Below are 16,617 nucleotides of genomic sequence, written 5' to 3'. Positions count from 1 at the left end.
CATTTTCACTAATGATATCTGTAAATCTGGCCCATTTAAATATCTGTTGATAAGCCTCTAATATTTTGAGGTCTAGGATTTTTTTGATGATCACTCACTAATTCCTTCAATTTTTAGTTCTCTAAAATGAATACTTTCAAAGCAAGTTCTGCTTGATTTTGTTTTGGGAAGTGTATATAACAAATGCAATTTGGTCATATTTCTGCTTACTTTCATAACTATATCTTGAGATAAGAATTTGATCAGCACATGCTGGAATGGAAATCTGTGCAATGAAACATACTGATGTTATAAATGCACACTGCAGGGACATCCTCCTTCTGTTGTTTTTTCTTCCTGTAAGTGAATTACAGCAAAAATCACCGGGTTACTTTGAGGCAGGCACATTTTTCATGAAAAAAATTAAAGGCAATTTCTCCTATGACTGTTCTTACCCTGGCTGGTAGCAAGAATTAAATTATAAGAAACTTTCATTCCACTTTAATAGACTTTAGAAGTTTTGATGAGAAATAACTTTGAGTGTTGTTTAGATCATTTGCAGAGGTGCTAAAATCAACAAAGCATGTATTCAAATAAGGTAGTAGTCTTTAATTTTGGCATTTGGGATGCTGTTACAGTAGGCAGTAACAAAATGCCCTAGATCTCTGTAGGTTACACTTAAATTGTATGCTGAGCACAAGAAAAAATATTGAAAGTTCAAGAGTTTCTGGCAGAGCTTTGAGAGATGATACTGCACAACCTGCTTGCAGACTCTCTAAGAAGATTGCTCTAGGCTTTCTGATATTTCTCTTGTAAATTTATCCGCAATATACATTTTTTTTAAATGAAACAGTGATACTATGTATTGCTTATGTTAAATATCATACAACATGTACATGTCAATGGGCTGATAAAAGCCATTTAGGTCAGTGGGGATCCATCCATTAATTTCCTTTGGCTTTGGATCAGGCTGTGTAGTTACAAACCAGTGTATTAGTAAAAGAGAATGGTATAATTTAGGAGTAAATTGCTAAAAATGTTGCAGGTCATCTTGGGGAATTCTGGGAATTTATTCGTATTGCTGAATGATTCTTGAGATTTTTCTTTTCTGTGCTGTTGCAAGCTCAACAAAGTGTACACCGTGATATAAATCATTTCCCTGCTCTAATTCCTTTTTTCTTTTTTTGTTCCCTGCCTTCTCTTAACGAATAGCATCCAGGGCGCTATTGCCATGGTGCGTATGGTTCCTTGTTTCCTTTTTGGCCAGTAGAAGGAGAACGAATACTGAGGAACAGGCACGGGTTGCCTCACACCTCAAATGTGACTATTACATGACTCAAACTAATTTGAGCCTCCTGCCAAGGCCACTCCAGGCCAATTCTGTAAAATAGCTATGCTTTGGATGGGGACTTTTCCTTTCCTGTTCTCTTTGCAGCAGCTGATCTGTAAAATAGCTGCTTAATACATGCAAGGATGTTTAAAATACTTCCATAAAAGTATTATATTTTAAAAACAAAACAAAAAAACAGCCCAATGTCATCAGTCATTGTTGTCTAGAACTGCAATGTCTCAAGCAGGTGATGCTTACTTTTGCACATAACATTATATGCAGTTAATAACTTTTTGTAAGAAAATATATATTTTTAAGTATTCTAGCATGACACACTTGGACACACTTTCCCAGCGTATGCTTCTATCCTAGCACATGCAAGCTAGTTGTTTGTTCAAGGGCTTAATATTAGTTTCTTTGTAAGTTACCATCTTTTTTTTAATCAGCACTTTTATATCCTTGTATTCATTTCCAGTGACTGTCACCAAGATTGTCTTAATTAAAAAAATATTCACTGTAACTTTAAATGCTCTTCTAAAGAGTAAAATCATGGTACTTGTTCATGTTCGTTCAGTGCAAGCTCACTCTGAAAGACAGTAAATGTTCTTCATTAATAGGTGATATTCTCTCTACTACAGTATCTTGTAGCCCTGGAGGTGGAACACAAGGTGCTCTACTTTGTGTGTCAAGTAGAAGGCCAAAGCAACTTTTGAACTCATATTTATCTAGCTTGCTTATTTTTCTAAAACTGCGTATCTTTGACTCTCTATGTATTGACCAATTGGATTTGTGACTTCTAATCTGCAAGCTGGTGCAATAAAATTATTTGTATAGTACTGAGGAAGATCCTGGATGGTTTGCAGAAACATCTAATAAAAATATTTTCCTATCACTAAATTGGGTATCTGTTAAGGGAGAACTCTATAGGCTTTCAGATGTTTAAGTTTGTTTCAGAGCTGAGCTTTGTGGTTTACGAGTTAATATGTCATTTCTATTAGGTCTTAGAATTTATCTTGGCATCTATAGGAAGTGATATTCTGCCTGTCCTTTTGCTTTTCCTACTTTCCTACATTTCCTACTTTCATTTTAAAAAAATGCGTGTATATGTATACGTACACCTTGTTTTATAAAGAAAGGTGCTACTTCTGAATAGATTATGGAGCATCCTGAAGGAAGCAATCATTGCATAAATATCATCTGTGATCTCAGCAGAAAGATTTTGTAATTGATGTTCAACTGACAATTCTGGTGTCTGCACAGAAGGCAGATGATATTTGGGCAGAGGGGAGCAGAAAAAGGTAATGCTAAAACTGCTTTGGTCATGGTACTGAAGAAGTGTGTGTTGGTGCGGCATTTGCATGACTAAAGCAAGCTGCAGTGGCAAGGGATGGAAGGATGGAGACTGAAGTACAGGGTTACTCTATTTGCTTGATTGCAGTCTTGTCCCTCTAATACGTTTTAGTAAGAGGTGAGCAAATGTTATAATTGAACTTGCATGTTTTAGATTGGCAGGTTTAGCTCAGTCGGTTAGAGCGTGGTGCTGCTAGTGCCGGGGTCGTGGGTTCGACGCTACACTGAGGGTTGGGCTAGATGATCTCCAGAGGTCTCTTCCAACCTTACCATTCTATGATCAAATTTATTTTGAAGATTTTTTTTTTGAAATTTCATACCTATTGTATAGCCTAAAATTTGAAGCCTTGATCTTTTAAACAGCTGCCAATCTTGGATGCGTATTTCTGCCATCTCCTCAAGCAAATCTGAATTTTTGGAAATTACAGTTCTTGAAGTTTCCTCTATTTGGAGGAATAAAATTTCCTTTTCCTAGGCATTGCTGTTTATGGAAGAAGTTCCAGCCTTAAGCAGACACGCTGCCTCCAGCAGTATCTGTAGGCAGCTCTGCTTTTGATGCTTATTTCATCTTTCAGTAGCTTCATGACTACTGTTTTCACTGTCTGAGGTTTCTAATACAGAATTAATACAACTACCTCTTTTTCTGTTTGGAAAGTTCTGAAAATTTTCACTAGAAAATTACAAGTAATTATAGATACCTTCAAATTTAGTGAGGGGCAGATGTTCATTTGTCTTTAGAGATTCTTGTATTTCATTAATTTGTTGGTTTCTCAAGCCAAGTCAAAATGGTTTCAAATAGCTGAATTCAATTTTCTGGTTTTTTTTTTTTGTTTGTTTTTGTCCTTTTCATTTTTTCCTACTTTTGACAGCAGTTAGAAAGAGTTAGAATGGTCTGCTATGGTGCTTGAGGTAACCAGGAGCTCAAAGAGAGGTTTATGAAACTTGAAATGCTGGTGAGGACTTGCAGCAAAAATCTGGAGATCTTAACTAGAGAATAAACAATTCAGTTTCAACTAGAAGACCCCATTAGGAAGAGCTTCTGAATATACCTTTTTTTCTTGCTCTCTGAGAACTGTTGAACATATATTACATCAATTCTTTTGACTTTTATTCTGCAGTTTAAAATAAAAGAATGAGAGGTGAAAAACTACTTTTTTATTATTTTTTTTAAAACAACCTAGAACATTGTGGCATATTTTAAAAAAGGAAAAAAAAAAAAAAAAAAAAAAAAAAGCCAGCTGCTCCCTCCTGAAGTTACGCCATCTACATCATCTTTCTGATACTCTTCTATCCTCTTTTTTCCTGTCCAAGCAAATCCTTCTGTCGAGAAAGAAATATGTCTCTGTGCCTTGGAAGCAACCCATATCAAAAGGAGGATCTGATAGGCAGTCGTTTCTACTGTGTCTCCTAAAGCCTTTATCTCTTTTCCATGATTCTCCATATTTTAACAAATGGAAGCGTTTTTTAAGCTGGAAGTTTCCTGCTTCTTAACAGTTTCTCGACTGAAAGATTGAGCAGTACTTAACAGAACGTGAAGCAGAGTTTGTTTTTTTTTTTTTTTGTGTTTTTTTTTCCTCCCCCTTTCCAAGAGAGAGGGAAGTGAAGTATACTAAAAATGCATTTTCTCTTTTTAAGTAAATATACATGAAAACCATTTTGTCTACGTTTTTGTACCATACTGCACTGAGGAGATGGTATGAAATATGCAATACTTTCTCATGACTTCATAACATTCTTTATCTGTTTGGGGTTTTTTTGGTTTTGGTGGGTTTTTTTTTTCTTGTCTTTTTTTGTAGAAATTTCAGGAATTATTCCAGACCTTTTTTTCAGAATTATTTTCTTTTTTTTCCCTTCCCTCCCCCCCACCCTTGATTGGTAACCTCAGTTTATGGAGGCTGCAGGTCTGGAAATACTCCCTTTAAAAGACAACATTTAAGCAGAGACTTAAATTCCTTTGAAACGAATGCTATGAGACTTATTTTTTTTCTTTTTTCCAGAAATAGACATAATAGGTGTATTAATAGATAATATAGGTACTTTCAGCATTTATGGCACTGCAAAGAATTTGACAGTGTCAGAAATAGTAGAATAAAATATCAGAGACTACTGAAGAAATGTCTATATTCTTCTGTTACTCATCCAAGAAAAGCAATAGTTCTATAATGGAGAATAATCTGCTTTATCAAATAATGGCCTATTTCTGCCAGGCACTGGGTGCCTTTCATTTCCTTTTGAAGCTGAGAGGGATTCAACGTGTTACAGGTCAGGCTGTGATGAATACTAATGTTTTAATATTTGGTAGCTCATTAGTATTTATTTGTAAAATGAAAGCAAAATTATTTCTGGCCTTTAGCACTAAGTCAAAAGGCTAATTCCATGGCAATTTCTAATTCAGTGCATTAATTGTTCCCTTTCTAATTATGTTCAAGACAGTAGTTCCTGTTCATTTTGGAGGAATCGCGCTATACGTGACGCTTTGCATACAGCACTTCCTGCTTGTTTATAAGTGCGTCTGAAACCACTGAACGTGTCTTTGTGGGTTTTGTTTATTAAAAAAAAAAAGTCAGTATTCCTGTTTTGTTTGTTTTCCAAATCAATCAACGCATATATTCTGCTTAAAACCAGTGGAATATGATATGCTTTATGACATACAGAGGATAAGAAATAAGTTTATCCATTTTTCAGTTACTAGAGTATTAATACTCTTGACACCGTTGAGTATGTCAAGAAAAAGTCAATGTGAAATTAATAATTGTTTCTTTTACAGCTACACTGTACACATCCTGTATTTTGTTGGGTATATTTCTGAACAGTAGTGTACCAATATTCTTTGAGCTCTTTGTGGAAACAGTCTACCCTGTTCCAGAAGGAATTACCTGTGGAGTTGTTACCTTTTTGAGTAACGTGTTTATGGGAGTGCTTCTGTTTTTCCTCACATTTTATCATACAGGTAAGAAATATGAGCTACTTTGAAAATAATAACTCTCCATGAAGACACATTCTTGTCAGAGAGAGGAAGATGCATGCTTATCGTGCAATAAAATGTTTGGTGCAAGTTATGTAGTCAGATTCCGCTTAAACCTTGCTGTAGCCAGAATCCTTCACAATGTACACTGTCATATTTTTATAAAGGCCTCGATAATACCGTGACCATTAATAATGTTTTTATCGATGCACGTTCAAGGCCACAATAAAGCTAATTCAATCTTATGATTCAGGGGATAAAGTTATTGCCCAGGAGGGGCAGAAGAGAAATGCAGTGCTCTGTTGGTTGGGCATATTGCTGAGAATTAGTGTGTGTCGTTTTTGGACCACTGCTCACGGATGAAATGCTCCGTTAGATAATCCAGTGGCCCTAATGAGGCAGAACACCTTTTTTGTTTGATATTGTCATCAACTTCTTGATGGACTTCTTCACAGACTTTTTCTTCTCTTGTGCAGTATTGGCTTCCTTGTAATTCCTGACCATAACTTTCAACTTGCTATTTTAGTAGATTATAAAACGTACTGTCTTACTATAAACTGTAAAATAAGAACCAATATTGTTTTAAAATAGAAAAGGTCTTTATTAATACCTTTTGAAGTTGCTTTTTTTTTTAATTTAGTAATTTGGGTAAAAGTTTGCTTCTTGATACAAGATTTTTTTTAAACAGTCTTTTGCTTTGGAAGCACTGAAAACAGATAGCTTTAATCAGTGATAACTGATGAAACTGATAACTGTCATCAGGGCATCTAATTCTTACAACAGCGTCTCCTAACCAAGAGGAGGCGGACTAATTTTAGAATGATTTGTGTTTCAGATTGAGGGTTACAGTGTGAGGCAAATTTTCAACTTTGTTTCTTTCTGACAAGTAATTGTATAGAGGATAATAACTATATTCTTAGTTTTGTCCTGTGAGCGTAAATTGAGAGAAATATCATTTTTTCTTTTGCTCTTTCCATTAACTCTATCATTGTAAAAAATTAATTCTATCTGTGCTTCAGGCAATGTGATAGTTCTAATTTTTGAGAGAATATTGTTTAGTTAATACTAGTTGGCATGAGGTATGTTCATATATACTATTATTTGCATCATTTACAGTGGAGCTGAAAAAATTGTATGGAATACTTTGGGGGTATTTTCAGCATTTTTTCAGAGAAACAGTCCAGTGTTTTGAATTGCTTAATGATCAAATATTGGGGTACAATGCGTTGTACTGTTTGATGGTCCAACTTCTTCCTGGTGAAAAATTATGATAAAGTGAACTCATACCTCTACAGGGTATTTGGGACTGTTTTATTCTTTATTTAGTACTTTTTTCCATAGCAGGTAAGGATAAACCTAAGATCAGTAGTATATTAATACACTTGGATTCTGTTCCATCTTTATCCTACGGGGCGAGGGAGTTATGTTCAGGATGATCTGTTCTCAGGGATGCTGTTATCACCAGTGAGATCAAAAGTACAACTGCTTATGTGATCTCTAGAGGTGATCAATGCTAGCTGATGCTATTGGCTACTTTAATAAAAGAAAAATCCTTTGCAAGGTGGATAATAATTTTAAATATCTGCCTTTCTTTTGATTCGGATACATCCTTTAATGGCTTTTAAGAAGCTTATAGGTAAACCAGAACTCAGTCAAATTCAGCATGTTCTCTCAGCCTTGCGTTTTACACCAAATAATCTTTCAGTAGTTTTAATTCTGATTTCTCTTTTTCTTTTCAAACTCTGATATATAATGTTCCAATTATGAAGGCTGTGCCGGAGCCAAGCCTTGGGAATTTTCCAGTGCGTTGAAGATTTTGATCCAACTAACCTGGTTGAGAGAGGGCAATTTAAGCCTTTTAGAAGCCTTAGCCTAACTTCTAACCCTGTGTTTTAAGACAAAAAGCTCAGTCTTTGGATGTAGTTTCATTCTCCCTTTCTACAGTGGGTTCTAACTGAAAAACAAAAATCAACATTTAACTTCATGTGATCAATGTGCTAGTGTGAATCAGCAATGTGCTCTCAACTTCTGAAGCACAAAAAGAGATAAAGAATTTACAAGTAAAATTTGGTCTTTGAGGATATTTGGGTTAAAGCATATTAACCAATTAAGCAGGAGTGTTGTTTTATAAAGAAAATAATAATGAAGCATTTTCCCATTGAATTTTTGGGAATACGTGGCATAGTCTTCTCCAAGCTAAGAAAGATTTTTATTAAGGTTTTAATAAGATTGCTACCTTAAAAAATAAGAAAAAGGAGAAAAAGAAACACAAACCTGTAAACTGTTTGGAGAAGTGGTGTTGAATGTTGCTGTTTTCAGGGAATTGATTTCTTAGGCTTTCTGAATTTTTGTCCTTTCCATTGTGTAATGTAAATTGTGCTTTTTTCTTACAGCAACATATATTTAAGAAAATAGCGTTGCTGAAGTCTTTAGTATAATTAATTCAGACTTTGAGGGAGAGTTTAGATTCTGTAAAATACTGAATAAGAGATCATGTCCGGCAAAACTGATGCTTCTTCAGGAAATTAAGACAGATTTTTAAAAAAAAGTATTATGGTACACTTGTTTCTGAATAAAATTGCTAAATAATAGTCAGGTATTAGGTGATAGGATTTACTGAGCATGGAACAGACTTTTAAGAGCAGTACGTTATGTCTAACAGCTAGAAAGGGGCTTCTGAAGAGCTGCTTATGCAACTAGTTTTAAATTGAATTCATTGTACTATATTTAAGTTTCTTCTGAGGAGTTTAGTCTCCCTCTGCCATCCCTAACTATGTAGCAGCTTTGATTTTAAAAGTCAAATCCTACTTTTGCTTCTGCTTTTAATTTAGTGCTTTTTTTTCCCATTTTTTTTAGTTTTCAACCCATAGAAATCAAAGAGCTAATGAGGAGCACGTTCAAAAATCATTTATTCTCAAAAAGTGACGATAGATTCCCCCTTCCCCCTCCACTGACATGTTCAATAAGGAGGATTAGCATTAACTAGGGGCATTGGCTATATATGTTTTAAAAGAAATCCACAGGAAGTCTCATAAACCATGTAAGCTGTTTATCCATTGCAGAGTTGTCATAGTTTTGTTAAGAGTACAGCAATTGCCTTCAAACCCACCCGCCACGTTTCTAACTTCCAATGTTTTAAGTTTTGGTAGCTTTAAACACGGAGCATGTTCTGTAAATCTGAAATTGAATCTGTTTGCTGTTTTTACAGAGTTTTCCTGGTTCAACTGGTGCCTCCCAGGGTCGTGTTTGCTCAGTCTGCTCCTCATTCTGTGCTTCCGGGAATCCTACGACAGACTCTATCTCGATGTGGTTGTCTCAGTTTGATAACGCAGAATTGGTGAAGGTTTAGAAGAGACCAGAAGTCAGTTTTGCAGTCTGCACATCTGCCTGGATTTGCACAGCCACACAAAAGAAAAACCAAGAAATTACAAGACTTACGAGTGGCTTTATTAGCGAGAATGAGGGAAAGGTGGTTTCTTGTGTTCAAGGCTTGATTGTGTTCACACCTTGATTTGTGTTCGTTACAAGGCAGATAAATGTGGAACTTGCGGGGCGGTGAAGCTACCTGAAATGCACAAATAGAATATAGCTGATGTCCAGGTTCTAAGGTCAGAACTTGGGTTCTTTATTTAAAAGGCTCTTCATGTAGCAGTGAAATGTAAAATTGTGTGTGTGTGCGTGTGCGCAAACTCAAGGTTGTATTAGATGTCTGTACACACCGGGGTACCAGTAGCCTTTGAGTCTTCTATCAGAATAGGAATAGTGAATAATCTTAAAAGAAAAAAAATGGGAAAAAATCTTTTTTTTAAAAAAAATCTGTTTTAAATTGCTAGTTATTTATGTAATGAATGTCCATTAAATAGTTAAGCGGAAACAATTTGGTGCTTGTACACTACATTTACATTCTAATAAAGTTATTTCTGATACAAGACGCTGGTACCAAGGTTTTTAGCCATACTGTATGTCCCAAACTGTCCTTGCAATGTTGTTAGAGGTGTTTAATTATCACCCTGGAGCACGTGTGTACTGAATGATAGCTGTAGCTGCCACTAAAACGACTTGCACAGATAGGAAGTAGCCTCTGAAATACCACCATGGTTCTGTGTGTCCTCAATAGAAGCCATCTGTGGTATCTCAGAAGTTTGAGAGTCACTATTTGTAAATGTTGCTGTTTTAAAGGCCTCCACTGTGTTACTCTTTCATTCCCCATCTCCAGTACTACTTTTTTTTTTTTTTTTTTTTAAACCATGAAGACCTGTTCATATTGGTGTGGATGTTGGAGTCCTGCTACTTCTCTTCTGATACTCTAAGGTATGCATGTTTTTTAGGATTAGTTTACAATTGAGGGTGCCTAAACAATATGGTTTGTTAATCTAAGTCTTTAAAATGAGTTTTCTGAAAACTTTTTCTAGTTAATGAGGTGCCCCGATGGCGAAGTGACAATGAGAAATGACTTACGAGTTTTGGCATAACATGGGAAATATAATGCCAGCTCTTTTTATCAGTACTAATTTATGGTCTTTCTGACTCTTACTTGAACATAAATATTGAAGACACTTTGAATAGTTTTTTAATTCAATTTTAAACCTACTAATTTCTTAATTGTGTGCTTATATTTCAGTTGAGCATCATTTAAAATATTTCCATTTGTGTTCTATGCTTTGTGTTAGACTTTGTGTGCATATTTATATCTATGTATTCACAAATAAAACTTATATATATTTTACATATATATAAGTTATAAAAGGGTATGTGTTTACATAGGTTTATTTTAAGTAATCATGTTTCTGGATGGTGGTATATCACTGGTTGTAACTAAACAAGTCACTGTCGTGAATGAGATTACATACATACACTGTCAGTGACCTAGGGTTTTTTGGTTTGGGTTTTTTTTTTGGTGGAGCGAATGCTTTCCTGCTGTAGCTGTTCTGTAGCGAGCGGTGTGTGCACATGTTTGAGGATGTTGGTGTGCAGTGTGCTGCTTCAGCAGAAGTTTGAATCAAGCAGCCTTTGGTCCTATGAGGGGCTCTCCTGTGCCGCTTTTGAACGGCACAGCCGCTGTAAACTCTGTCGGATAAAACCTGGGTGGACTGAGCACTGCCTTTCAGACACGTATCCACTCGTTCAGTCTTCTCTCCTTTTGCAGAGAGAATATGTCATTACTACCTTCAACTCAGGAATGTGCACTAAAATAAAATAAGCTGTTCCATGGCATCTACTTTTATGTTTTCAAAAGAATGGATGTATTTACTGCAGTAAGAAACAGGAAATGGACTTTGCTTGTTGTCTGTATCAGCCACTAAAAGACCTTTTCTCGCTTGAAATGGGCTCTTCGTAGACCATAGAGCTAACTTAGATTGAGATAACTAAATCGATCTAACCAGCACATTCAATGGTGCAGCATCATCTCATCCTTTTGTCATTTTTCAGATGAATGGTATTAACTGTCCAGCTTTTTTTTTTTTACTATGTGTTAGTGCCTGGAATAGTTTCAGTATCCAGTAGCTGCTGCTACCTGTTGTCTTCTGCAAACCAGAACGGCTTGCCAAGGGACTGATTGGAGTTGTGTTGTCATGGCAGGAGCTCTAATTCTGCAATTTACTGTGGCTGTAATAAGATTAAAACTGTGTAGTTCAGGCACTGTCCTGAGTGATAGAGAGTTCCCATCCTTTCAGTGTCCTGAGTATTTTAAGATGGAGAAGCATTTGAGGCCATATTCAGACTGTCACCTACGGTTCCTCCCTGCCAGAGAGCAGGGAGCAATTCAAAATATTTGTCAGGGCTGCCAGGTCCAGCCTCTCCGTACAGCTGGGGGAGAAGAGTGAGCATACATGAGCTAGAGCTGAGTGCAACAGGGTGCTGCTGAAGACCTGTGCTGTGGTTACAGGCACTGTTCTGCAGTTCACCCTCAGCCTGAATATCCAAGAAATCTGATGGAAACCTGCCAGCATAAAAAACAAAGGATCATTCCCAAATTACTTGAAGTTCTGCAGGGCACTGCTGTATTCCACACATGCGATTTTGGGTGGTTAAAATTTTATCAAATTAGCAAATCTCGCTTGGCCTAGGAGGTGGGCAGTGCAAATGTACTTGGAGATGTCTGAGATAACTCATCTACATCTGACACCAGTAGCAGGATTTTTCTTTGGAGGAGGAGCAGTCCATTTCATGCCAGTACCCTGCCTGAAGCCCACGGGAATATTGCTCAACCAAGGGTTATGAAATTGGTCCACCCTTGTTCTCTTTTACCATGGGTGAAAACTTTCAGGATAATAATACCTTATTGAAAGTGAGAATTTAAGACCAGAGGGAAAGTCCTAAGCAGTGCTAAGACACTGTGGCTGTACATTGTGTTTCATGTGGGCATCCAAAACAAGTTTTACAAAATGCTGCAGAGCTCCTTAAATACAAGTAATTGCTCTGTGTTTTGTATTGCAAATGCAAGGAAAGATACTCTATAGCGACTATGCTCTCTTTAATAGATCTTCATTTTAAGTAGCTTCATTCTGAGCTGCTGCTCAGGTTTCTCTTTGGCTCAGTAATAACTCTGAATTCAGCTCCCAGTTCTCCTCTTCTTGCTAGCTCTTGAGCTGTGTTAACTTTCATGCTGCTAGTGAGGACGCTAAGGTTTAGAAGAGCTAGGCTCCCCTGGAGTGCTGTTCACTGTCGCTCTTCACCACTTTTAACCATTAACTTCCCTTTGATTCCTTTGCCTTCCTCACTGGCCTTCTGCTCCCTTCATTTAGTGTCCTTGCAGGTACTGCAGAGAAGCACTTTGAGTTCCCAAGTCAATTTTAGATAGGTCAAGCATCTATTTAATAAGCATGAAAACAGTGATTTTTAGAAAACCAAGCAAGCAGGAGGAAGGTGCAAAACCAAAGGATTTTACATGTCCTTTGCACCATGTAGGTGACCAGATAGTCTATTATAAGAACAGTATAATTTGCCTAAAATTTATAAATTTGGCTCCTGCACTCACAGAGGCACCATGCACTGTATATTCAGGTTTGCAGCATGATCAGCGTATTGCAAATCATCTGACAGGTCTAAAAGGAACAGGAGTGGGATGTCTTAAGTCTTCAAGTAGGTTGGAAAATGCCAGGCTGCCCCTGTGCTGGCATTTATAACCCACAGGGTAATAGGCTGATGGGTCAAATAAGGGAAGGAGAGGTTTCTGTAGGGCATTTAGACACTGAAATACTGGGTTGAGGTGATCAGTTTTACAGTAACCTTTGTTAAACTTAGCAAGTAAATGCATAGCCTTACGTTAATAAAAAAAAAAAAGGAAAAAAAAAACAATGAATTGATTTGTATGCATATATTGACTGAGACTAGAAAGGGAAGCACTGTTCAGTTTTTGAGGATTAACTAAAATATTAATGGGGATTATACTATTTATCTAGTGGATTTAATTGTCTCGTAATGCTAAGACAACAGGGCTTTTTTAATTGTTAATCTTCATTTCTTATATTGGGTCACTTGAAAATGTTAATTTTGCGGGGTTTTTTGTTTCATTAGGGTTTTTTTTTGGCTGCTGTAATAATCTGGCAAGATGGCTGCTACACTTGTATGAATCTGTCTGAATATTGGTATTTGATACCGATTCGTGTTTGATACTGGTTATCGTTATTCTCAGTGTTGTAATGCGCCAAGCTCTGAGAACGAGGGATGCGGTGGGTGCGAGAGAGCCTGCGAGGGCCCGAAGGAGGGAGGAGGAGGAGGAGGTGGAAGTCACAGACCCGCAGTTGCGTGAGGTTAAACGCTGCCCCGCTGTAGCGAGCAGGGATTTCCGTGTTACCTTCCACGGCTCTAGGACGGGGATCGCAGCGTCGAGGCTGTGGAGGAGGTTTGTGATTCATTCATTTCTCTGCAGTTACTCCTGAGGAGACGCCGCTTGTAGGCGGCGTAGCAGCGTCTGTCTGGCTCCATCGTGGAGTTTAATTTCAGAAGACATAGGCCAACGTCCGTGGAGACGGCAGCCACAGCCTCATCGAACGATGGTGTCAATCTGCTGATAGCTTTTACGGTTCGTGCTTCAAGACTGATGAAACAGTAATAAATAGAGGAGAAAATTTCTCTCTTTCCAAAATTTTGACAAGCGGGAGCAAACACTTGCGCAGATGCTTTGGCTCTGGCTTTTCGCTCGGGCTCGCAGCGCGTTTGGAGCGGTACGTCCCAAGCGAGCGGCTCCTGCGGGAGGCGTTTGCGGCGGGATTGCAGGGAGAGGAGAGCGGTGCCGAGGAGGAGGTGGAAAGGGCTGCGGCGAGGATCTCGGGGCGACGTTATGTTCTTGGGTGTTCGGCTTGTGTGTTTTCTGTGGCCTGGTTCGAGCTGTGTTAAAGGGATCTCGTCGTCAGGGATACCTCCTCCCTCTGCACATCCGTGAAACGTCTCAACTCGGGCCACTCAAAATCCAGGCTCCTAAAGTTAAATCCTTTTTGGAAATTTTGGCTTTCTGTTTTCTTAAGCTGGGCCTTCACCCTACTCCCGACTCCAGCATTCAGATGAGCATTTCACCCTCCACTCCTGCATGGGTGATGTGGTCTCTTGGCACTTCAGGAAATACGTTGCTGAGCTTGTGGGGTTAATTGCTGCTGTGTCCTCGAGGTGTTTGTTTATTTGGCACAGTCTGATTTAGCATCTAGGAGAGCACATGGAAATTGGGTGTCTTCCTGGTGTCTTCTGGCTGCTTTTGCTCAAGTACTTTTTGTGCTGCGTTTGTGCGTTGCCCTTGGAGGTTAAACACGAGGTGAATGAAGAGAGTTTTGTGCTATCTTGGAAGGCTTAAAATCCTTCCTGGTGCGCACAACGCATGCAAACTTTCTCAAGGATGAGATTCTTAACTTTGTTTTATGTCTGTGACACCATTTGCACTGGAACAAATATTGTTTTGGCAGTCGGCTTCAAGTGACACTTGTAGAAATTCTGTAAGAGTTGCTGGTATTTGTAGGTGTAGCAGGTGAGGAACGGGTGACTTGCCCTTTTCAATAAAAGCGTTTTCTTCCATGGTGTCTCACGCCGCTAGCATCCTATGTGTGATTTCTTCACTTGTATCCAGACAGATTTATGCTCGCTTTGTACTGCTACACGAAGAAAAATATCATGAGCAAATAGTGTTTGAGGGGTTTTTTTGTTGTTTTTTGTTTTTTAAATGAGGTGCTTTTCCTCTTCAGGCTCGGGCCACATCTCCAACCTTGCTCCCTTTGTATGTAAAAGCCAAAAAAGCCCCGGTCTCCTTTGCAGAAGTGATGCGTGGGTTTGTGATGCAGCTGGGGCTGGTGCTGAGAGCCTGGGCTCTGCGCTGCTCTGTACGGAGCTGCCAGCGACTTCGGGACGTGCGCGGCGGTCACGCTGCCTTCGGGTCTCGGCTCCTTTCGGGTGCCGAGTCGCGCGCCCAGCAGCACCGCAAAAGGCCCTGGGCTTGTGCTGGGGCCGCACGTCCTCCGGCTGCAAAACCTTTGGTTCCTGGGTTTGACCAAAAAATGTATTTTCCAAATGTGGCTGCCTGCCTATCTGCAGGATCCTGTACAAACACTGATGAAAATCTCATTTGCCTGCAGAGTTTAACATCTGCAGCGGTGCATTTTAGAAATAAAGTATTTGGGAAGGTGGAAAGACTGGTTTAGCGTTGGGGATATTTTAAATTATGTTAACATACAGAAAAATACGAGGGTTTTATGTGTTGCAGTGCATCTTTATAAACAATTCTCCAACTGTAAGACTGTTCAATTTTACTGGAATTTGTATGCATTTTACTTTTGTAAATTTTTAATGATTTGATAGAATTTTATTTTAAGGCAAATTCTACTTTTTGTATGCAAGATTCTGATGTGCTATATTTTTATTTTTCAGAAAATAACTTTTAAACCACTATATACTTGTAGACATAACACATCCCTCATGTCTTTTTTTTTTTTTTTTTTTTTTTTTTTTTTTTTTTTGAAAACTGGAATCTTACCGTGGAGCGCGTGCTACTTGGCGTACGGGGTGTTGCACATTAAAAGGATGACTCCTCTCTCCCTTCTCTCTCCCTTGCCATTATTATTCATTAATTCCGAGGGCCTCTAATAAAAATGGGGCCGTAAGCACAGAGGGGACACCGAGGAGGCTGAGGTTGCAGGTAGGACGGGAGGTGGGATTTGGAGGGGAAAGGGCTTTTCCACGGGCTGAGGGTAGAGGGGCTGCTGGAGCTCAGCGAAGAGCAGCGCCCGCGGCAGCGCGGCCGAGCAGGGACCCTGCGCGCTGCGAGACTTGGGTTCCCGCAGCGGGGTTTTGCTCAGCCGACCGTTTAAACGGCAGGAGGTTGGGGCTCGTACACACGTCCCCACCATGGACTGTCTCACCAGTCTCAGCCAGGTGCTGATACCTCCTTTGCATCACTTCATTTCTTTCTGTCCACCTAAATTACAACTTCTGTGGCCGTTTCGTACCATGTGTGCACACGTGGGATGAAAGGAGGCAGAGACTCCACAGATGTCTCAGCTCAGGACAGAAATCACAAACCATCCTTGGGGAATGAGCGGTCTCTCGTGGTCTTTCTCTTTGCCATCAGCCCCGAGACATGGCTTGCTTTCCTTGTCCCTTTAGACATGTTGTGGGGGCTCTTGGCTCCCTTGCAACATCTTTTTGACTGGTTTCACATCCTGCCTCATCCCCGTTCAAGCCTGCGGCTGCCACAAGCCAGCTGGGTTTGCTGGCTACTTCTGTTGATGTTTCGGTTCGTGCTTTTGGAAATGAGACCCCTAGTAACCACCTCGTTTGTGTTTATTCCCCGTTTAATTGAGGTGGACTCAACCTGGCATCTCTTGATCCATGTTTGTTGTGTGTGGCCTGCTCTTCAGTAACACCCTGACCTCTCTCGGAGGCAACGTTAGAGTAGCCTCACATCCCGTCAGCCTCCAGAGAGATCTGTCAACTCGCGGATCGTGGAATATTGGGGCCCCGCTGCTCCTAGCAAGAGCCGCTGTCCAGGCTGTGCACGGGAGCTGAAGGC

At 39.2% G+C, this 16,617-nt stretch overlaps 1 protein-coding gene across 1 annotated transcript in view; it reads left to right on the top strand.

Annotated features, from left to right (window-relative positions):
• SLC49A4 (solute carrier family 49 member 4) overlaps positions 1-9,553 on the top strand; it is a 63,642-nt gene extending 54,089 nt beyond the window's left edge. The window contains exons 8-9 of the mRNA XM_062578734.1: positions 5,427-5,609; positions 8,833-9,553. Coding sequence (XP_062434718.1) covers positions 5,427-5,609; positions 8,833-8,948 — 299 coding nt within the window. The 3' untranslated portion in view covers positions 8,949-9,553. The remainder of the gene's footprint in view (positions 1-5,426; positions 5,610-8,832) is intronic.
• Positions 9,554-16,617: the final 7,064 nt, after the last annotated feature.

The sequence above is a fragment of the Rhea pennata genome, chromosome 6 (genome assembly GCF_028389875.1).
Source record: "Rhea pennata isolate bPtePen1 chromosome 6, bPtePen1.pri, whole genome shotgun sequence".
Lineage (NCBI taxonomy): Eukaryota > Metazoa > Chordata > Aves > Rheiformes > Rheidae > Rhea > Rhea pennata.
This window is presented reverse-complemented; position numbering and strand designations above follow the sequence as displayed.